This window comes from Eretmochelys imbricata, chromosome 10 (assembly GCF_965152235.1).
Source record: "Eretmochelys imbricata isolate rEreImb1 chromosome 10, rEreImb1.hap1, whole genome shotgun sequence".
Lineage (NCBI taxonomy): Eukaryota > Metazoa > Chordata > Testudines > Cheloniidae > Eretmochelys > Eretmochelys imbricata.
The window spans coordinates 66,571,162-66,593,938 of NC_135581.1; the positions used below are offsets into that span (position 1 = coordinate 66,571,162).

General features: G+C 39.9%; 1 protein-coding gene across 2 annotated transcripts in view; it reads left to right on the forward strand.

Annotated features, from left to right (window-relative positions):
• PDE8A (phosphodiesterase 8A) overlaps window positions 1–22,777 on the forward strand; it is a 199,131-nt gene that overhangs the window by 141,046 nt on the left and 35,308 nt on the right. For both annotated transcript variants that reach the window (XM_077828784.1, XM_077828785.1), the window contains exons 2-9: window positions 3,192–3,248; window positions 7,531–7,721; window positions 9,079–9,135; window positions 11,662–11,719; window positions 13,704–13,792; window positions 14,047–14,125; window positions 15,475–15,612; window positions 22,144–22,232. In XM_077828784.1, the coding sequence (XP_077684910.1) occupies window positions 3,192–3,248; window positions 7,531–7,721; window positions 9,079–9,135; window positions 11,662–11,719; window positions 13,704–13,792; window positions 14,047–14,125; window positions 15,475–15,612; window positions 22,144–22,232 (758 nt within the window). The remainder of the gene's footprint in view (window positions 1–3,191; window positions 3,249–7,530; window positions 7,722–9,078; window positions 9,136–11,661; window positions 11,720–13,703; window positions 13,793–14,046; window positions 14,126–15,474; window positions 15,613–22,143; window positions 22,233–22,777) is intronic.

The following is a 22,777-nucleotide window of genomic DNA, read 5'->3' on the forward strand; positions in this document are numbered from 1 at the left end:
CATGCAAGATCAGACTGTTGGTCTTTTAATGCTTCTATGAGCATTAAATTCACTCAAACTTATAGAAGAAAGGAGCAAATGAAAGCAATAGCTGGCAGCAGTAATTGTATCTTACTGTTTAATATTAGACTTGGCACGGGTTCTAAATACCTGTAAACTTTGGGAAAGTTCAGCTCTGGTCTGAACCTTACAGCTCAAAGCCATTGTTAGTTAAAATTGAAAACACTTTCTGCTGGCAGCCTGAATGCACAAAAATAAATCTTTCAAAATGTAATGTAAAGTGTGGTTATGCTCAGAAAAGTGACTGTAAATATGGCAACTCTTCCTCTATAGATATTCTCCCTGTATGTCCTCCAGGCATTTCTGCTGAGTTTACTGATTAAAAACAAGTTGTTACGGCTGTTAGCACCACAAAGCCAATAAAATGATGGCAGAGAAAGATGGATTTGCATCTGCCTCATGCATTAACAACTACAGTACCAGCTAATTTCTTAGTGTAAAATCGTTAAGTGGTGATGAGGTGAGAAGCAGAACAAACCAGCTTGATTTTTCACATCCCAGGAAGAATTTTCAGTGTTTGCAATGAGAAGAATCACCTTTCGGGAGTGTTTAAAGTGAATAAATCTGATCTGGAAGTTATTGAGAAAGTAAATCTGGAACCCTCTCTATGTCGATTTTACAGTCACTGTTAAAGCCCCACTTTAATAACAAAGGCATAAACTGTTCCTGTATTGTTTTCTCAGGTGTTGCACTGGCATTTTCCTCGCCTCATATTTCTTTCTCATTTACATTTATATTGGTGATTTCCAAATTGATAAATAAAAGCTCACATGAAGAGCCTTACAGGCTATGCAATGGAGCAATAAGGTCATAGAGAGAAAAGAGCATGTAATTTTAAAAGGTTTTTATGTGGTATATGGGATGTAATGATGGTTCTTTAAAATTACTTATTGGAAAAATTCTAGACTGCAAAGGATTAAATCTGATCTTAAAGTGTGGTTTTACTCTGAAAAAAAAAACAATGTAAAAATGCCACCTCTGTACTCAACAGATCTGTTCCTTGGGTGTATATGATCCCAAGTCCTCTTTGTTTACTACATTGCCAAAAATAAGTTTCTTCTGCTTTTTTACCCCAGTTAGCTCGGCAGCTAAGCAAGAACCAGCTGGATTTTAGTTCCCCTTTTATATCAAGAGAATTCTTTATTAATTGTTTGTGTTCTCTCTCTCAGGATACATCATCAACAGCCAAAAAAACCCCAACAACCGTGCGACAGTAAGTCTCAGAGCCTGGGTGAACTGACTTGGGCTTGCACTGCAGAGCTAAAAATGGCTCAGGCTGGAGACCAGGCTCTGAAACTGCGGGAGGGGGAGAGGATGGGTCTTGCAGACCAGGTTCCAGCCTGAGCCCAAACATCTACACTGCTGTTTTTAGTCCCTCAGTGAGAGCCCGAGTCAGTTCACCCCGGCTCTGAGACTTGCTGCTGCTATGTTTTGGTTTTGCTGTGTAGATGCACCCTCAGAGACCAAAAATACAAAAGGCCAGATTTTTAAAGGTATTTTGGCCCTTCAAGATGCAGATAGGTGCATAAGCACATCTGAAAATCCCACTAGGCACCTATGTACATCTTTAGGCACCTAAATACCTTTGAAAATCTAGCCCAAAGCCACTTAAGAGCTATTCCATTTACTCCTGTTCCCGTCTTCAGGCAATAATGCCTAATAGTCTATAGTATCAAAGACAGTTAGTTAGTAGGTAGAGCTAGTAAGAGCAGCAGACACACCTGATCATCATTACTTGTAATGATGCAAGAGAAGGAAAGATCCTAGCTTGACTCTCGGATCCCAAGCTAAATTGGCACTTAGAAAAATATTCTTTTCATGTGTAATCCATGCACACTCAATATGGAAATCACTGACACACAGTGTACATAGCACACCGCATTGGCATTTTACAATCACTTTTCAGAGTAGAAGTGAATTTCAAACATACGTGCCTTTAAATACTTATCTCAGAGTTCTGCAGCCTTCAGTTTCTGAAGGCTCTCATGGTCTCCACCAGCATGGCCTTGGGAAATAATGCATCAGAGCATACCTTGGGAAGTGAAGTGTGCATATTTATTTGTACAGCTTTCAAGCTCTCCTCATTTTGTAGTGAAATCCATTATTGATAAGGTTTCTAAAGCAGAGTGTGATGGGCCACACCACTCACCACTAGTCTGGCACCTCCTCCTGGGTGCTCTGGGGATTAGCTCATCAGGTCAATGCCCATCACCATGGTCGTACCCAGTCACACTCCCTCTCTCTCAGGTCTGCAGCTCCTCTCTTGTCCCAGGAAGCACAGCGTCCTCCTCATGACTCAGCCCTCTGGGCGGGTCGCTCAGCATTTTTTCCCCTTACTGCGATGTATCAAAGTCTTTCCTTCAGCAGCCCTATGCAGTATTCCCATTCACTGCCTCAACTGAGCAGTTCTGGGCTTTATTCTCCCAGCCCTCATTGCTCCTTCCCTGGACTGCTTCCTACCACTCATTTCCCCCCACGATCTCTGGGTGTACTTGCTCCAAACCTTCTTCCCTCTACCCAAGGAGTGATTGCTCTTTCTCAGCAGCCCTTGTCTGTTGCCAGCTTCCTGGCTTTATAGGCCCTGCCTGTTCCTGCCCAGCTGAGCCTGCTTTCTATCAGTTCCCTGCCCTCTAGCTCTCCCTCCAGGTGCAGTCTGTGCAGTTAATTGGCCTGCCTGGTCTTCTGAACCCCTTCCAGTCCTATGTGGGGTGGACACCCCATCACCCAGTTACATACTTTTACTTTTCTTTTGTGAATTAAATGCTTATTTACATTTTTAAAAGAAAGCTCTTTCTAAACATTTGCCTGTGTTGTGGAACAGCTTAAATAATACTGAGAATACAGAAAATTAATGAGCTGTCTAGCATACTCACAAGACTAATACACAGCTTTATGTTTCAAATGACAATAAGAAAGTGATTGTAACCTGCTCGTTGATTTGTAACCTTGTTGTTGTTACATTGAATAGGAATTTCTAAAAGCAACACAAAAACCCTTATAGATAGATGGGCTGATAAAGATATTAATATATTTGTGACCCAGTGGTAAATAAGAGAGCTCTTCTTTTAGAGAGCTGATTTTCCTTCCTCCATGAGCAGGTACGTGTTAAAAAATTCTCTTCTTTTTTGTAGGCAGCAGTGACAGATGTGCAGTTTGGCCCTATGAGACTCCACCAAGATCAACTTCAGGTAACACTTTAGGAAATGCTGAAACTAAGGTGAAGTTTCATGATTATCACACTGCATTTGTCCTGTAATTTATGGTATGCACATTGATGTTCAAATAAATATTTCACAGCTCAAACCAAAGACCAAATTTTCAGCAGGGTAATGTTTGTGACTGGATCCATTTTGTGCGCACAACCCTTCCCCAGGGCATTTTGGCATGCCAGGCAACAAGCATGTTATCTAACAGATACAGCACTCTGTAAGTTTTCCCATCCTAAAATAAATCACCACCCTATTTCCAGCCTTTCTCCCTTCTCCCCGGCATCTCTCAACTTACTGAACATGATATCTACAACTATTTCTCCTCGTTTCTGTTCTCCACTTCCACCTATATTCCAGTCCAATCTGGTTCTCAACCACTACACTTCACTCTACTGAAACTGCTCTGAACAAGGTTGCTCTTTAATAATCCAAATGGACAAATCTCAGACCCTCTGCCCCATCCTTCATCCTCTTTGAGCTTTCGACTGCACTTAACACTGCTGAGCATAGCCTCCTTCCTGATGCCTCATCCTCTCTCAGCTTGTGCAACTCCATCCTCCCTTGGTTCTCCTCCTGCTGCTCTGGTTGTTCCATCAGTACTTCTCTTGGTGAATCCACCTCTTCACCCCCTCACCCTTTCCATGGGTATCCCATAGGGGTCCATCAATGCTCCACTCATCTTCTCCCTCTACACCCCATCTCTAAGTAATATTATCCATTCAGATGGTATCAGTTTATACTTAATAATATGGCAAAGGCTGAACTCATCTTCCCAAGTCCTTCCTACTCCCTATTTCTCTGTCACCATTGACAACACCACAGTTCTCCTTGTAACTCAAGCCTATAACCTAGTGTCATCCTGGAGTCCACTACCTCTCTTGCTGCACAGATTCATTCATAGATTCATTCATAGCTCATAAGGCCAGAAAGGACCATTGTGATCATCTAATCTGACCTCTTGCGTAACCTAGGACTCTTATAGGACTTCCCTGTATTAATTACTCTTTGAATGAGATCATCTCTTTTAGGAAAAAAAAAATCCAATCTTGACTGAAAAATTTCCAGTGATGGGCAATCCACCACAGCATTGGTTAATTACCCTCATTTTAAAATTTTACACCTTGTTTCAAGTTTGAATTTGCTTAGCTTCAATTTACAGCCATTGGATCCTGTTATAGTTTTATCTTCTAGAGTGAAGAGCCCTCCATTATCAGATTTCTGTTTCCCGCATAGGTACTTATAGACTTTGATCAAGTTCCCCGTAACCGTATCTTGGATGTCATGTTCTTCTATCCTTTAATCATTGCCATGGCTCTTCTCTAAAACTCTCCAGTATTTCTTGAACTATGATTCCACAACTGGACACATTATTCCCGTACTGGTCACATCAGTGCCAAATACAGAGGTAATGTAACCTCTCTACTTCTAGTCAGTATTCCCCTGTTGTTATACATCCAATGGATCACAATAGCTGTTTTGGCCACGGCATTGCAGTGGGAGCTCATGTTCAACTGATCAGCCGTCAAGCCATCATGAGTCTGAAAAAGACTTGTGGGTCACCATTTTCCAGGATAGAGTCCCCCATCCTGTAAGTATTACCTGCATTCTTAGTTCTTGGATGTATACACGTACATTTAGCTTTATTAAAACACATATTGTTTGCTTGTGTCCCTCTTACAAAGTGATCCAGATCGATCGGTATCAGTGACCTGTCCTCTTCATTATTCACCACTCCCTCAATCTTTGTATATCTGCAATTTTTATCAGTAATGATGTTCTAGTTTCTTCCAGAGTCATTGATAGATATGTTAGCGTGTGGGGCCAAAAAGTGCTTCCTTTGAGATCCCACTAGAAATACATACTCTTGATAATGATTCTTCATTTCCGATAACATTTTGAGACCTATCAGTTAGCTAGTTTTTAATTAATTTAATATGTGTCATGTTGATTTTGTATCTTCCTAGTTTCTTAATTAAAATGCTGTGTGGTATGAAGTCAAATGCTTTACAGAAATCGAAATATATTACATCAACACTATTACCTTTTTCAATCCAATTAATAATCTCACCAAAAAAAGATATCAAGTTAGTTTGACATGATCTGTTTTCTACAAACTCATGCTAATAGGCAATAATTATATTACACTCCTTTAATTCTTTATTGATCAAATCCTATATCAGCTGTCCTATTATTTTGCGCAGGATCAATGTCACGCTGACAGAACTACTGCCCAGGTTGTCCCATTGATCTCTTTTAAATATTGGCACTACGTTAGCTTTCTTCCAGTCCCCTGCAACTTCCTCACTGTTCCAAGACTTGTTGCAAATCTGCATTAATGGTCCAGAGAGCTCTTCAGCCATCTCTTTTAAAATGCTTGGATGCAAGTTAGCTGGACGTGCAGATTTTAAAATGTCTAATGTTCAGTAGCTGCTGTTTAACACCCTTGCTGGTTACAGTTGGACTGGAGAGTATTTCATCATCATATGACTGAATACATCATCCTGCTTTTGCCCCAAACGAGGGCAGAAATATTTCTTGCACACGTCCATCTTTTCTGCATTATTGTTGACAATTCTACCATTTCCATCTAGTAATGGTTCAATAAATCAAGCCTCATAATACCCAGGGGAGGTAGCTAAATATTATTATCCCCATTTTACAGATAGGGATACTGAGGTATAGAGAGGTTAAACGACTTCAAATCTATGGCAGAGCCAGGAATACAACCCAGATCTGCTGATGGCTGTTCTGTGCTTTTTGCTACAAAATGATCCTTCCTTTCTTAAGATTGTTATAAATTAACTTTCACTAAAAATAGCCCAAACTATTACATGTTTTTACAGAGAGTTTAGCATAAACTACTATTGGTTGCTATAAAAGGAATCTGAGTTAAATGAACACAAAGTCCTTCACTCTTACAAAAATATGCACTACATGTAACTGTTAAGATTTATTGATAGACATTCCGCCAACCGGGTCCAAAGTGTAACTACCGCTGGAATTCTTAAAATAGCCCAGAAGTATAAAGTTCAGCAGGATGTGGTGTGAGTTACAGAAGCTATACATTATTGTTTGACCAGAGTATACATATCTTACTGTAGTTTGATTAAATTACTGAAAGTTTTGGTGTTGTGTGACAATAGCCAAATTCTGAAAGTGACTTTATTGCCCCTTTCCAAAAATGGACACACACGTTGTATTATCTGCAAAAGCAGCATTAATTAAAGGCCCGTATTCTGTCTGCAAACAGCCCAGATAAAGCCTCTTCCTCACTCCCTACACAGTGTCATCCTGATGCAAAGCCTGTTTCAGTCAATGGCAGTTTTTCTGTAGACTTTAATGACCTTTGGATCTGGCCCTCTTCAACTTCTATAGCACCTTCCATCGTGGTTATCCGAACACCATACAAACATGAAGGAATTAAGCCTCCCCACACCCATATGAAGTGGGTAAGCATTCTTATCCCCATTTCAAAGAAAAAAGAAACTGAAGCACAGAGACACTAACCTTGCCAAAGGTTACGGCATGAGTTTGTGACCAAGCCAGCCCTAGGTCCCAGAATTCCTGACTCTCAGATTTTTATTTTAACCACAGCACACTCCCTTTGGAATGAATTGCAAGGCAGATGCTGCCTAAGAGTCATAGCTGGGGCAAGCTGCATGCATAGGAATACCGTCCTTGACCTCGGAACCCCATGAGCTCACCAGGACTCCCATAGTTCCTGCTAGTCACAATATTTTAGGGGAGTCAGGATGAGATGGAAGGCACAACTTGTTTTCCATCATGCCACTGCAGCATCTGTGCAGATTTCCCCACAAATTATTTAGTCTGTGATTCCAGCAGTGTTAGCAAGTGGACATCCTGTACTAAGGCCCAGTCCAGCAAAGCCCTTAAGCATGTGCCTGGGACTGCTCACATGCTTACAATGACACCCATTTTAACTGCTTTGCTGGAACGGGGTCAAAGCAAGCAAAATGAATGAAAGTTACTTGTATATCTGTAAAAGGGCATATCACAGACTATTTCTATGATAAACCATATGTTTATTCTTATTACACAAACTGTATTCTAGTTTTAATAGTGTTCCCATTAAAATATTCCTTGGCTCTATCAAAAACAATCTTATTAAATACTGCACATAAATCTTGTAAAGGGACTTCACTAAAGTTTTCATAAAGTGGTTTAGGACTTGTAGAAATAGCAGCTGTACTGTATATTTAAAGATCTTTTAAATGTGATTCACTCTGTTTCTTTGACTCAGGTACTTTTAGTGTTTGCCAAAGAAGATAACCAGAGTAACGGGTTCTGTTGGGCCTGTGAGAAGGCTGGGTTTCGGTGTAATATTGCCAGGACACCTGAATCTGCACTGGAATGTTTTCTGGATAAACAGCATGAAATTATTATTATCGACCATAGACATTCCAGATATTTTGATGCAGAAGCTCTATGCAGGTAAGTTCCATAACAATGGAATTTGAAAAATAGTGTTTTTATTATAAAGGAATAGATGGAAAACTCAGAATGTGATTATAGGCAGGAAGAATGTATAAAGTTATAGTGAATCTGTCACCACAAATTTGTCATTTATATATTAGCTTTTTGATAAAAATTTAGAAAGGTGCAAAAAGCAATGATACCTGAGGGGTGTACACAATTGCTTTGTCATTTGCAAAGCAATAAACAACTGCTGAGACTTTATTGACAAAGTGAGGCTGAAGTGCTGGAGTTTCAAACGCTTAGACCCACAGTTGCATGCCTAATTTGTACACAGAAATCTGGGAATTCCATACATAAATTCATTTAATTAGCCATTTATATGCCTAGGTGCTGGAACTGGGGGTGCTGCCACACCCCTTGGCTTAAAGTGATTTCCATTATATACTGGATGTACAGTTTGATTCAATGGCTCTCTGCACCCCCTCTATAAAAATTGTTCCAGCACCTCTGTTTGTATGCTCAATTTCTTGAAATTTCCCATGCAACTACATGTGCAAACGAGGCAATATTTTGTGTGCACAATTGCACACCTACAGTGTTTGCAAATCTGGCCTGAAATACATAATCTTTCTCAAAAGTCTTGTATTACAAATTTACTCCAAAACAACCCCCACCAACTACTATAGCACATGAATAGGGGGAGAAATATTCTTTCATAGCTCTTCAAGGTCTGAAAATGCAGCAGTGTCTTGTTTTCACTGACTTTCTAGTGAAATACTCCCTGGGAGCATGTCTAGACTAAATATCTGATAGGGATGGGGGTGCAGGGGTCAGAGTTCTGACTGCGGGTGAGTGTAGTGGGGTCAGGGCACTGGGACAAATGCTTTACTTCTTGTTAAAATAAAGGAATTAGTTTAAGATCTGTCAGGAGAAGGCAGGAGAGCACTGATGTTCCCTTGGTTAAATTTTTACCACTCAATTCTTGAGCAGAGTAAAATGCTCAATAACTGATCGAGGACAAGTCTGAAACATGCATAACTGCATGGCTTCTTTTGGAATGGAGCATTGTGAATGTAGTGTCGGTAGGGGTTTCATGTCATTTGTGAGGGGAAGATATTTGCTATTTCCTCACCAGGGCTTGGCCAAAATCTGGACTAATCTACAATTTGCATGTTGTTTTTTCCACTGATACTCATAAACTGCTCAACATAGTCTTCTTTTGTAATTACCAAACAAGCTGGGGACTCAGTTTTGATTTGGTTTTGGTTTTTTTAGAATTAAGCATTTAAGAAAGGGATTTTCTAAAGACACTGTAGGATTTATTGAAGATGAACTACAGAAATGTTAAGTGATCTTGTTTCTTTATTTTAAGGTCTATCAGAACAACTAAAGCCTCAGAAAATACAGTCATAATTGGTGTAGTACGAAGGTAAATTGCAAATATCTTTATTTTCCAACATAAACAATCAAATGAATGTGAATCTAATCATTGCAAATACTAGAACAATAGCTCTAAATTAGAATGCTTTATTGTGTTGGTGACACTATACTTCTACTGGGTACTGTGTTCACCATCCTCTGCTGCAGGAGGGGTGTAGCCTTGCCTTTTGATTTCTGCATTGCATGAGATATTCCCTCCCCCCACCCCCATATCACTGAAACTTTTAAGAACATGATTTGACCAAAAAACATAGTACTGTGTGCCAAGCTGTGGATCCTTCTCAAGGCTGAATGTTTTACAACTCATGGAAGACCCTCCTTGTAGCTGTCAGTATCCCTAGATACTAAACTGCCCAGTAGGCCTGTCACCTCTCATCCCTTCTCCATGACCTCTTTGAGTGGATGCTTTGTTCACTGCTGTCTAGGGAGACCATTTGTCCTAGTTTGCTAGGATTACCCCTGTACTGAAGTCCTGTCCTGCTAGTCTTGCTTGTTCTCCTGAAACTAGTTTTGTTGCTGTTTCAGTGAAAGCCTCTGGGAGGGTTGTCCAGCCACCTTTACCCACCCTCTGTTCTAGTCTCTCCAACTCCTCCTCTCTCCACTACAGATCCAGCTCTGTTAGTATTCCTTACCTTTCTGCTGAAGTCAGGCCCAATGGCTGCCTCTGTCCCGGCCTAATGAATCACCCCCCACTTAGACAGTCTTGATCTTGACTACTTCCTCCTCTTTTTCTCTTGTTTGATTCCGCTGCACTGTGTTTGGAGTACAATCTTAGCAGAAAGAAGCATTGGCCAAAAGAAAAATAAGCTGGCAGGTGGCACTTTAGGCCACGGCAAAGGAAGCTGCTGGCAAATCTTATGACTGTGACAACTAGGTCACATACACAGCCATGGCAGCCCTTAAAGCTGGATTGGCTTTTATGCAAGTAATTTAAAGGGGAAAAAAGAAAATAAGGGAGGGAGAGAGAGAGAGAGAGGAAACAGCAGCTCAAGAGCATCTTGTTCTTCACCCAAAAAAAAGAAAAATATGGCACACCCTTGGCACTGCAGGCCAACTGTTCATTATTAAGGTAGGACCAATTTGAACCTGGCTTGCTAAATCACAGCCATGGTAGGAAGTTACTCAAGAGGTTTTTCTGCAGTTACTTTTTCTTTAAAAAAAAAAAAAAAAAAAAAAAAAGCTCACACTGTGAATGCTGTGATAAGGATAAATGCTCTTCAGGAGAAGATCGTCCCCCTCTATTCGACATTGGTGAGGCCTCATCTGGAGTACTGTGTCCAGTTTTGGGCCCCACACTACAAGAAGGATGTGGATAAATTGGAGAGAGTCCAGCGAAGGGCAACAAAAATGATTAGGGGTCTAGAACACATGACTTATGAGGAGAGGCTGAGGGAGCTGGGATTGTTTAGCCTGCAGAAGAGAAGAATGAGGGGGGATTTGATAGCTGCTTTCAACTACCTGAAAGGGGGTTCCAAAGAGGATGGCTCTAGACTGTTCTCAATGGTAGCAGATGACAGAACGAGGAGTAATGGCCTCAAGTTGCAGTGGGGGAGGTTTAGATTGGATATTAGGAAAAACTTTTTCACTAAGAGGGTGGTGAAACACTGGAATGCGTTGCCTAGGGAGGTGGTGGAATCTCCTTCCTTGGAAGTTTTTAAGGTCAGGCTTGACAAAGCCCTGGCTGGGATGATTTAACTGGGAATTGGTCCTGCTTCGAGCAGGGGGTTGGACTAGATGACCTTCAGGGGTCCCTTCCAACCCTGATATTCTATGATTCTATGATTCTATGATTCTATGAATTACATCACCTGCTTCACCAGCCTCCCTTACCTCTGATATACTTTTTAACCAAACCTAAAACAATTGCCATTCCTCCAACTTCTCCCATCCCAAGATATACACATATTTTTTTAAATATTGAAAGATTATATGGCCAAGATTTTCAAAAATAATGAGTGATTTTGGTGCCTCTTTTTATGGGTGTCCACCTTGTCACACCTTAAAGAGTCCTGATATTCAGAAAGTGCTGAGCACCTGACTTTGGAAAACCAGGCTCTACTGAATGTCCCAAGTTAGACATCCAAGATTTGAGGCACCCAAAATCACTAGTCACCTTTTGAAACCAGTTGGCCATGTCAACTTTCAATTTCCCCATATTTTCCATTAGCCAAGGGTAGCAACAACAGTAAAGAGTCGAGTATAGAAAAACATGGACTAGTCAAGCGATTTCTTAAGTCTGTTGGCATGAAGCATTGATTTTTGTGTTGCAAAAAAGTTAGGGAGCATACTTGAAAATGGAAATGATAATTTTGACGTAACATTTACTGAAAATTAAACTTAACATTCAAGATGTTTATCAAAGCACAAGAAGTGTATTTGATTTACAATAACAAAACTGTAATGCTTGGCTACATAGTGTGTGTTTTAGGCCCCAATCCTGCTAAGGATTCTTTTGTGGGACCAAGACTGAATCAGCAAAAGAAGCATTTCTGACTTTGTCATTCTGTTTTGACAGACATAGTGATCGGGAGGAGTCATCAATATTGCCACTGATTGCAGCAGGCTTCACAAGGGTGCGTATGTATTGTCATCCCCTGGATCGTTCTGTAATGTGTGAACTATGATGTAATATGAGCAGCTGTGTTGCGGTTTGGTTTTCAGTGGTCCAGTTTGTCAGTAGTCCAGTCTGCAAAGCTTCACCTTCTGTAGTCCATTGTTCTATATTGTCTCCTCCTGAGCTAGCATATCCCAATGGAAACAGAAACATGACCACTTCCAAGATCATCCTAACTATCAGAGACTTTTTATATGCTGATTTTAAAAGAAATTTAAAAGCATTACACTTCATTTCATAAGTATATATGGGCCAGACTGACCCATTAGTAGCCATACGGTAGCAGAGCAGGGAAGTAACTTGTAGTGAACATAGAACATCCTATGGGAAATTGATGCTATCAAATACAAATTCTCACCTGTAAACTGGGTTCAAACATTGTCAGGTGCTCTTATCTATTGTTTAGAGCAGTGGTGTAGAGCAGTGGTTTGCTGCTCCAGGCCAATGGGAGCTGCTGGAAGCAGCGCGGGCTGAGGGACGTACTGGCCGCCGCTTCCAGCAGCTCCCATTGGCCTGGATCAGCGAACCGCGGCCAGTGGAAGCTGCGATTGGCCGAACCTGTGGATGCGGCAGGTAAACAAACCGGCCCGGCCTGCCAGGGGCTTTCCCTGCCCAAGCGGCAGAACAAGTTTGGGAACCACTGGTTTAGAGTCATCTGGAATGCATTACACTGAATCTGTTCCCTGGCAACTATCCCAATTAAGCAGGCTTGGTGCTTATTAGTGTGTAAGTTAGGTGGATTCTTCAGTACATTAAGCTGACAATGGAACAAAAAGTGCATGATTTATAGTGAGACGCATGGTGCATGTTCACTAGTTTGTTTACTACTCTGTCATAGCACTTTTGCATCCCTGTCCTTATTTGTAGTTAGACCTCAATGCTGCAAATGCTAAAGGATGGGAGTAATTTTATGCATCTGAGTAGATCCAGTGACTTCAGAGGGACTACTCAGATAAGTAAAGTTATGCAGAGTGCTTAAGTATTTTCAGGATTAGGGGCTTGACAGCCTTGGCATTATCTTTCTAGAACCCATTCCTGCAATTCTTACTCCTCATCAACTCCCCTTGAAGTCCATGGCACTTTAGCACGAATGAAGATTCGAAGGGCTTGTCTGCACTTGGAAGTTGTTTCTGATTAACGTAGGGGATGTATTTGAAGTGCCACAGCTGTTCCTGAATAACTGCATGCATGGACAGGCTTATTCTGGAATAAGAGTTCCTTGTACCTGTTTAGTTTAACCCACTTTGGTTAAATTAAATAGGAAGATGGCACTTTTATTACAGAATATGTGTCCACCCATGGAGTTATCTGGGAACAGTTAATCAGGAACAGCTTCATGTGTAGAAAAGCCCTTTGGCCAAACACATAAAGAGTCTGAATCAAAACCCACCAAAGTCAATGGGAGTCTTTCTGTTGACTTCCTTAGGCCTTGCATCAGGCCCAAAATGAATACTCACTAGGCAAGGGCTAATATCTTGTCATGTAACAGTTTGTTTGTTTGTTTGTTTGTTTGTAACATTGTTTGTTTCTATCCAGGAAATTATGACCTAGAAAGCTAAACACCATGTAAACTTAGTGTTGAAATTTGACTTTTTTTTATTAACAATATGATTTAATTGTTATTTAAACTAAACAGCATGAAGACAAATAATTTTAACAAAAATTAGTTTGATCCTGTTTATTAACTTTGTTGATAGTCACATTGACACAGCATGCTGTTTTTATCTTGTTGTTACATTTTATTTTCTATTGCTTTTTTCAAAATGTAACACCTGGAGGAAATGTTAATGTTAGTGTTAAATCCCTGATAAAAGTTTCTAGAGCTCTTTACTTGTGAATGTGTTAATTTTATGCATCCCTGCTGTCATTCATAATTTCTTTTTTCTTTAAAACAGCATATCTTTATTGACAGAAAAGTCAACTTTCTAACTTTTCATTTACAGAGATATGTAGAAAATTCCAATATCATGGCCTGTTACAATGAGCTAATTCAGCTGGAATTTGGAGAAGTGCGGGCACAATTTAAACTAAGGTAATTGTACCAATTTCGAGAAAACATCAACAATAAAAAAGGCCAAATTTATTCTCATCCAAAAAAGATGATTTCTTCTTACTGTATGGATGCGCATTACAGAAAGTTAGTTAGCCAAAGAAGTATGTCCCTATTAATCCCTAAAGCACAAACTCCTGCCAGAATTTGTGTTTTTTCTTTGTATGATATTTTATATAGATTGTAAGAGACACGTAAATTAAATCTAATTCATTGGGTTTTTTTCTGTCTACAAGGGCTTGTAATTCAATATTTACAGCACTCGAAAAAAGTCAAGAAGCCATTGAGATCACAAGTGAAGACCATGTGATACAGGTTTGTTCTAGTTATTTTTATAAGCATAAAATATTGTTCTGTGGGTTCACTAAATTTTATTTCATCCACAATGATATGTACTCTTTCTTTAAAAGAGGTTCAAGCATCTGACCTAATAGTTCTAAACAGATGAGACGAATTCAGCTCTCATGTACAATTTCCTCAGTTTAAAATATCCTGTATAAACCAAGTACATTTTAAAAAATAAGTAATCTTTGCGGTTATGCTGCAGATCTGGCCCTCAGTCTTTTTGTGATGCTCATTTCATATGTTGCTGATAACTGCTGGTGAACACAGCCACGGTTTTATAAACTTTCTCTTCCTAAAGTGTTGCAAATTAATTTAATTTTTCTTTAAAACCTAGCGGCAAGCGAAGCTAATTCCAAGTGCAGACAAGGCCCCTGAGTGTAAGTTTTAGTCAAGTTTCAGCAAATGTCCCCAAGTGACTAGAATAAAATCACAAAACTCATTTCCTTGAAGCTCATTGTCCTTGAAGACTTGAATCCATCCCTCTGTACACACTGGGGCTCAAACCAGCAAGTTGGGAGCTGCAGGGAGAGCCGCTGCTTTTGCCTCTCCCTGTAGAGCTAAAGCAGCAGCCCTGCCCTGCAGCTCCCAGCTGTTTGCCAGTACCTCTCCATGCAGAGCTAATATCTGGGAGCTGCAGGGAAGGGCCGCTGAGGGTAAGAGGGGGTGGGTGCTTGGGGAGACATGACTCAAGCTGTTGGATGGGGCCAAACCTTTAAATTGTGCCCCCCGCCCATCATCAAGCACCTTCAGTTTATGGAGAAGGATTCCTGCCTCCCAGCACTCTTAGATTCCCCTTCACACAGCCCATTTTCTTGAGCTTTGTGTGGGGCCCAGAGACACCCCCCCCCCGCCCCCCAGTCCTTAGCTGTTTCATATAAAGAAAAGACAGAATTTAGCAACATTACTGGTTAATACTCCTCTGCCCTACAAAATCTCGTCATCCTGTTTGTGTCTTTCACAACACTGAGATTGGTCTCAGTTTGAAAGGATTAATTTTTCAAGAGTATTTGTTGTCTATAATAACTTCTTAGAAATGCAAAACTATGTTGTATTTCCATAACAAAATATATTTCCCCCTCTCTCTGCTCATGTGCGCACACAGGCTTGTTTTGTAAGAGCGCCAGGCTTCTGGACTGGATTTTTGTTTTGTTGTGCTAAAAAAATTGAAGTGTATGTTTTATGAATAATACATACAAAGACGTTTATTTCAGCTTAGTAAACATACCACGAGGTATTAACAAGGTAGGTCAAAATGCAGGTCTGTCTTGACTTTCTTCCTTTAAGTATTGTGTTTAATGAGCTTTGGTTTTATTTCACAGTACGTAAATCCCGCATTTGAAACAGCGATGGGCTATCAGATAGGTGAATTAATAGGAAAGGAATTAACTGAAGTGCCTATAAATGAAAAAAAAGCTGATTTCCTAGATACTATTAATTCCTGCATAAAGATAGGAAAGGTAAGTAGCCGTATAATATCATTTATCATTCCATGATATTATTACACACTGCCTGTATGAGTGATAATTGTCCATGCATAAAACACAACAAGGAGTTTACAGGTATGTAACCTGTGTTGTTTGCTTACTCACACAAGTAATCCCGTTGAAGTCAATGAGACTAGTTGTGACTAGCAGGATTTGGCACTAACATACTAACCTGGGGTCCAATCCTCTTCCCACTGAAGTCAATTGCATTCATCTTATTGACTTCAGTGGGAGCAGGCTTAGTCTAGTCCTCTCAACTGCAATAATTATGGGCTCAATCCTGCAAGGTACAGAGGAGAGCCACATACTCCTCAACTCCCATTGGTACTTTGCTGCACTGGGTCTTGGAGCGCTGCTCCTTACTGTAGATTCTATTTTACTTGCGTTGAAAACCAATCTTGTGTGTTATCTCACTCTCATTGTTGTAACTCCAAATGCTTTAAATTGTGGGTCTGAGGGTGTGGACAATCTTACTGATGCTAAAGAAATGAATCCCACATGATTTAAATCTTCTCATTCAATTTGTGTAGGTGTGTTTGTGCGAGTACATATGTGCCCATGCGCCCCTTCATTGTATCACATATTTGGTATGCTTAATAGTGGTGAAAAACAATTAAAAGAAATCTCTGAGAACAATAAATATTCTATGTTGGTGGGAAAATTCTTATCAGCAGTAAAAAAATGTTTTTGACATTGTCAAAACATAAAGCTGTGTAATGTATAGTGTAAGAAAGCGATAAGATGGAGTAATGCATTTCTAGAATGGGAACTGAACTGAGTTTAAAGAGGTTTGGATCTCATCAAGAATTACATTTTCCTTTTTGTAAAGGTTACTTTCAGTTAAGTTGCATGGAAAAGTAAGAGAGTAAAACACTCTCCTGTGTTGTTTCTATGTAGCGTGTGTGACATGTATGTGTATTACTCGCTTTACATATTTGGGGCATATGCTGCATGCACCAAAAGGTGTGAAAACCTAAAAGGGAGGTGGAGAATAAGGAAAATCAGGTAACTTGATATGAAAGAACAAGTTGTCCAGTGGCCGGTAGATTAGAACAGAACCACACTCCATTTTCAACATGATACATTGTAGCTGATTAGCAAGCTCAGAATTTAGAAACCTTGGGAGAGAGGCATGTAATTGCTATCACCCTAAAGGGACATATCAGCTTCCAACTGCCAGGCTCTTTTCTTCCCCAAGAGAGGTAGTTCTCTAATGACTAAGGAACTCGCTAGTGGATTTCCATTAGAAATATTTGTTGCACCAAGGAAGTGCAGGGAAGTCAGATGGCTTCAAAGTCCAGATATGGAGGTTGATAACAGAGATTTTGCAGACTGCCTCATAGCACTATGGTGTTCCTTTGACTGTATTATTGTTGTGGCACTATGTGAGTGTGCATCCTAGTATGTCTCGGAGCTGACATTTGCATCTTGACAGCAAAGCCTAAATGCCTTCTGAGGCCAGTGAAAAGATATGTCATGGTACCATGTCTAAGGAGACACTGTTCATGGTGATAACATGAGGAATTTTCTGAATCAGATGCATTTGCAAAGATGTGCCATGGCATATACACAAGGCTGAGTCAGGGTAGCTAATTGGGTCACACTAGCTGTCTGCTGGGAAACACCACATTATTGACAGTGTGGTGAGATGTTAAAATTAATTACTAGTGTTATTTACATCTAGGCATTGATGCATCAAGACACCAGCACAAAGATGTGATTAGTCACACTGTGTACATCAAGGTAGTAACATGAGTATTCGGCTAGAAAGGCAATGATGTGTCTCTGTGCAGATGGAATGTGCATCTGAACATGAAACTGTCAAGTGTCTGGATATTGACTGGAGTGATGGAACGGATCCAAGAGACATCCAAGGGCTAAAATGATGGTACTTCACAGTTCTGTTGCCTCTGTGAAGGTGCATCCAAATAAAGGCACGTGGTACAGGTCTGATACCATTATGTGGTGGTCATTAAGTTAAGAATACAGATCAGTTAGTTCTATTGGGCCTCATGACTACAGCATCTACTATTCAAGATATCCAATTATCACATTTTCAATTATTTTTAATGTAATAACAAAAATGCCTCTAACAGAAATGTATTTTTAGACTACTCATGGTAAAAAAACAACAACTAATACTGAGTAATATTTTCCTCTAAGTATGGAGCTGTCAAGATTTTCATGTTTTAGTATACTGATTTCAGGACACCCCTCTGTGAATATTAGTGAGATATTAAACTTTAAAGCCTGCATTTCTGGAAGGTCTTGAACTCTCCTCGATGTAGATCTGTATTTGTTACATATGTCTTCTTCTTTGCCATTGGGACACTTAACAGATTGTAATCTATTGAGATTGTAAAAATGTAGAATTTTACCTATTAACACAAAAAGAGTTCTTCCAGACAACATTTGCAGATGCAATTTTACTGTGTGGTTCAACGTTTGAAAGATCACAATACTTTGAAAGTGTTTTTATACTGAATTGTTCCAGGAGAATTTGAAACAACTTGTGTCCGGAAGGAATAACATTCTCCAAAAAGTTTTGGTTGTGTCAAGATAAATCTGATTTGATTTATCTATCTCCCTCCATGTTTGTGATTTCTTTGTACATATGAAAAAAGACTGCTTCCCGTTAGCAACCAAATATGTGAGCACTGTAACTTGATTACACTAGCTTACAATATACCAAGCAATTTCTCTAGCCCAGACAAAAACCCGTGCTCTGATGTTTTCTGATCATCCAGCACACAGTAGGAGTTCTTATCTCATGATGAGACGAACCCTTCCCAGTTTGAGACTACGTGGTATGGTATCATAACAAACACAGTAACAAACCAGAATTTTTGATAGAGCTGTGCCAGAGATTTGGGGAAAATGTTTCTAGTTGTACAATGGGATCCAAGATGGATCTATGCCTGTTCATCCACACCTGTAGCATTTTAACTCCTTTGTTGAGAAACATTAATCTGTGGCCAAGTTTAGCATCTTCAAACAGTATTTGATTGGCATTTTACACAGTAAAGCAAGGGATGTTTAGCGAATGGACTTGGACAATCCATGTAGTATACAGTGATCAGGAAGGATATTGTAGAGCCAAGTAAAAAGATGTCTTTGATTAACATATGCTGGCTATACTCACAAGAGACCAGCGCTATCAAAGGGCATTTTCCTTCTGTTCGAATTTAAGAAATTAAGACACAACACTTGCATATTCTTAACTCGTTGAATGAATCAAATTAGATCCACTGAGGTGAAATCTGAACCAGCTGATCACATCTGACTAGAAGTTTTGCTGCATCTGATCCCTATGATCTGGGACAAAAAAATCTTTATTTGAGATAGTTTCACTTTTCATAAAGTGAGGACAAATCTACACCACAGCGAGAGTATTTCCCACCGACATAGTGTCCCTGTGGACAGCGCTTAGATTGATGTAACTTACGTTGCTCAGGGGGATGTCTTTTTCACACCCCTGAGTGACGTAAGTTACATTGACTTAAGGGGTAGTGTAGACCAGCCCTCATGAGATACCTTTTGATAATTCAGACAAGGCACCCAATTTCTGTCACTGCTTGGAAGTTACTCCAGAGAGGAATATATATCCTGCAAACTATAGGGGAAGTTATTTAGTTGTCTAAGGCAAGTGAGTTGTTTGTAAGGGTGCACACTGTGTGCAATTTTATATGAAAAATGAACCAAACTCAGTGGCCCTTCCCTGGACTCAGATCACATTGTGGAAGATTTTGTGCTTGACATTGAGCTTTGGTTTACAATCAGCTTTGGTGTCTTACTGGGTAATGAAGCATTGCCTTCCAAAGGTATCAGTAGAGCAGCAGATTATCATATCAAGGATGTTATTGATCCTTTCTTTTCTACTTACACCAGACGTTCTTAGTCTTTATTTTAACACCAGAACATTAGGCCACGCTGAAGTGACTGTGACACTGTATTTCTAGGACAGTAATTCATTCATAAGGATGAGCTCAGTTGAAGGCATATGTCGAGAGGTACATATTCTCTATTTAGCTGGCTGACAGAGGTTCTTGGAGAAAGCATATGGAGTTCTTAAAATATGTTTATGTAATATCCTTATAAGAACTTTACCTAATGGCTGGTGTTTGTCTTAGACCAGAACTGAATTCTTCTGACCCTTCTCCTCCACATGTTACCTTTCAAGGTTTTCTTGTTTTTTTCAGACATTACAACTGTGAATTTTGCCTCTTAAATATGAAGCAAAATCCATTAGTGACTACTTCTATTCTGACATGAGGGGAAGGCACTTGCAACTCTACAATTATTCAATCCGTGCATTATGACTTCATCCCTTTATGCATATTCTGACCTTATTATCTGGGTTTAGAGATTGATTACTCTTCTCTCCCTTATCCTGGTTGTCAGGGAACTATTGCTATGTATCATTTTAATTCCAAGAGCATAGAACTGTGTAATGTTTGCTTAGTCCTCATTTATATTCCTCATGCAACATATGGGAGAAGATATTATGCTTGATTCCCAATTTGTTGTGCACGGTTCTTTTCTCAGAGAGAGGCATGGAAAAACCTTTCAGGTTTGGTTTTTTTTTGTTTTTTTTTCATTCCTCAACTTCCTCCCCACACTGCTTGTCATTATGCAGTCCTTATGCATGCTGGATTCGTTACTTGTTGGTTCTCTCTCCCCAGTGCAAAGTGCATTAAAATGTAGGGCAAATTCTACCCTCAGTTATGCCTGTGCAGTCTTGGCCCATCTGTCTATTGGTATCTCTCCGATATAAGGATACATGTAGGTGTGTATATACAGTATTCTGTACTGTGTGTATGTGCACATGGATTAGGGTGACCAGGTGTCCCGATTTTATAGGGACAGTCCCGATTTTTAGGTCTTTTTCTTATATAGCTCCTATTACCCCCCACCCCCCGTCCAAATTTTTCACACTTGCTATCTGGTCACCCTAACATGGATACACATATGCATAGAAAACCTGATCAATTAAAAGACTCCCTGTGACTTCACTGGGCTTTGGATGACGCCCATATACAGTAAGCAGTCAATTTGTTGTTCATTGTTGGATGCTCTTGGACCCAGATTTTCTAGACTCCTTTTCTCTTTAAATTTATGCTAGGATGGACAAACTTGTCGTTATGACTTTGAATCCACTCAGATATCATGGGTCCACAGACTGCTTCATACTGAATGTTACTGGTTTTGCATTACGCTATGGAAAAAGGAACAAAAAGAGGAGAGTGGGAGAGAAGTCAGGTGAACAGTGGAACAGAAAGCAGACAGAATGGGGACAGGGTTGTAGGAGAAGACTGACGAAAGCTACAGAGAAAGAAAAAGAATTCTACTGGACAAATATGGGATGTACAACATCTGTTTGTGCCAGTCTCACTTGTGGAGTTTCTTCTATTCCCCAATACATAGAACAGCCTCTGCTTTAAGTAGAAGTTGCTGAGTTAGATATATGAAAATAATAATAATAGGAGTAACTGGGTGAAATCTGCCACCTGTTATACAGGAGATCAGATAATGGTCCCTTCTGTCTTTAGAATCAATGAATAAAAAAAGATTTTTTTAACAGGATGCCCTTTAAAAATATAGGTTTAAAACAGGAGGGCAAATAGTCAGTTTCTGAAAATTGTATCCAGGGCTGACCAAAAATTTTACATCTAAGCTATTTTTTGACAGAAAATTGGGTTTTCAAGTAACTGCAACCTTCACTAGAAGTTTCTGCTTTCCATAGAAATTTTTGACTATTATTTAAAAAAAACAACAACAAATCCTGAAAACCAAAAGCTTTCCATTTTTTGGATTTTTGACAAAAAGTTGAAATGTTTGGCAGAAAAAAACCCAGGCATTTTCTGACAAGCTCTACTCACCCATTAGCCTGAAACCCAAGAGTGTGGATCTATTATAACTACAATGCTAACTTCAGAGATCAAGAAGTAAGCATGTTTCAACCCCTCCAGAGTTGGACTCCTCTGGAGCCCATCAACCAGTTCACTGGTCAGTGTGCTATTATATATACAAAAAATGTCTCATGTTTTCTGTCTTTGGAATTCAGCTTCAAAATTGTGTGAAATTATTTTGGAGTTTAATTTTCTTAAATTTGTTTTTATAAATAACATACTTGGGCAAAGGGAGAGGCTGTCTGAGTTTTCTGGAGAGGTGGATAATTTCTCCAATGAGCTAAAAGAATGAGTCATTTGTAAGTGGAGTGAGAACGCTCAGCCCCAGTTGCATCTTCAGTTCCTCTTCTTTCATATTTCTTCTTTCTGCGTCCATGTTTCTCTGACACATGCATTGCCTCTACGACCCCCAAGAATGAATGTCTAGGTCTGGGATTGCAAAGCAGATTTAAATGAAAATATATCAAATTTAGATTTGTTTTTATTTTTTTCCTGACTCTCTTGGCAGTAATAAATGAAGAGGAATTTGTAAAAAATAGCCTTATGTTTGTTAGTTACTTAATTGAATGTAATTATCCTTGGACTACTTTTGCAGGAATGGCAAGGAATGTATTACGCCAAAAAGAAAAATGGAGATAGCATACAACAAAATGTGAAGATAATACCTGTCATCGGACAGGGAGGGTAAGTGCAAAAGTTAAGTACCTTGTCAATATGTATTTGAGGTATGATACAATGCTCAATGAAGTCAGAAACTCCCATTGGCTTCAGTGGGTCTTGCATCAGTCTTTATTGCTTTCTAAGTGAAATTCATCCCTGCAGAGCTGGAAGCTTGCAGTGGGACAGATCCACCACTTAAGTTCTCAGGGTAAAATCCACTTTACTCACATAATGCTCTGCTAATTGCACTGTATGCAAGGGAAGTGAAATCCAAACCCCAGTGCAGAGCCAGGGTTTGGGCCAAGCTCCCTGTGACTATTATTCCAGCCTGCGGGATAGAGTGGTGCGTGCTCCCGTTATGCCTTGTGTTGTGGCCACTGGAGCGGCCACATAAACCTAGAGCCTGCGTTCCCTCCCATCATCTCCGTCCATGCTGGCCTATGCAAGGCTGGTGTGCAGACTGGTTCTGTGGTGCAGCGACTGGATCTGTGTAGGTCCCTTACACTTACATCCCAGGTGAACTTGGCCCAAAGGGAGCTAACATTCCTTACTCAGGCAAAATTCCCGTT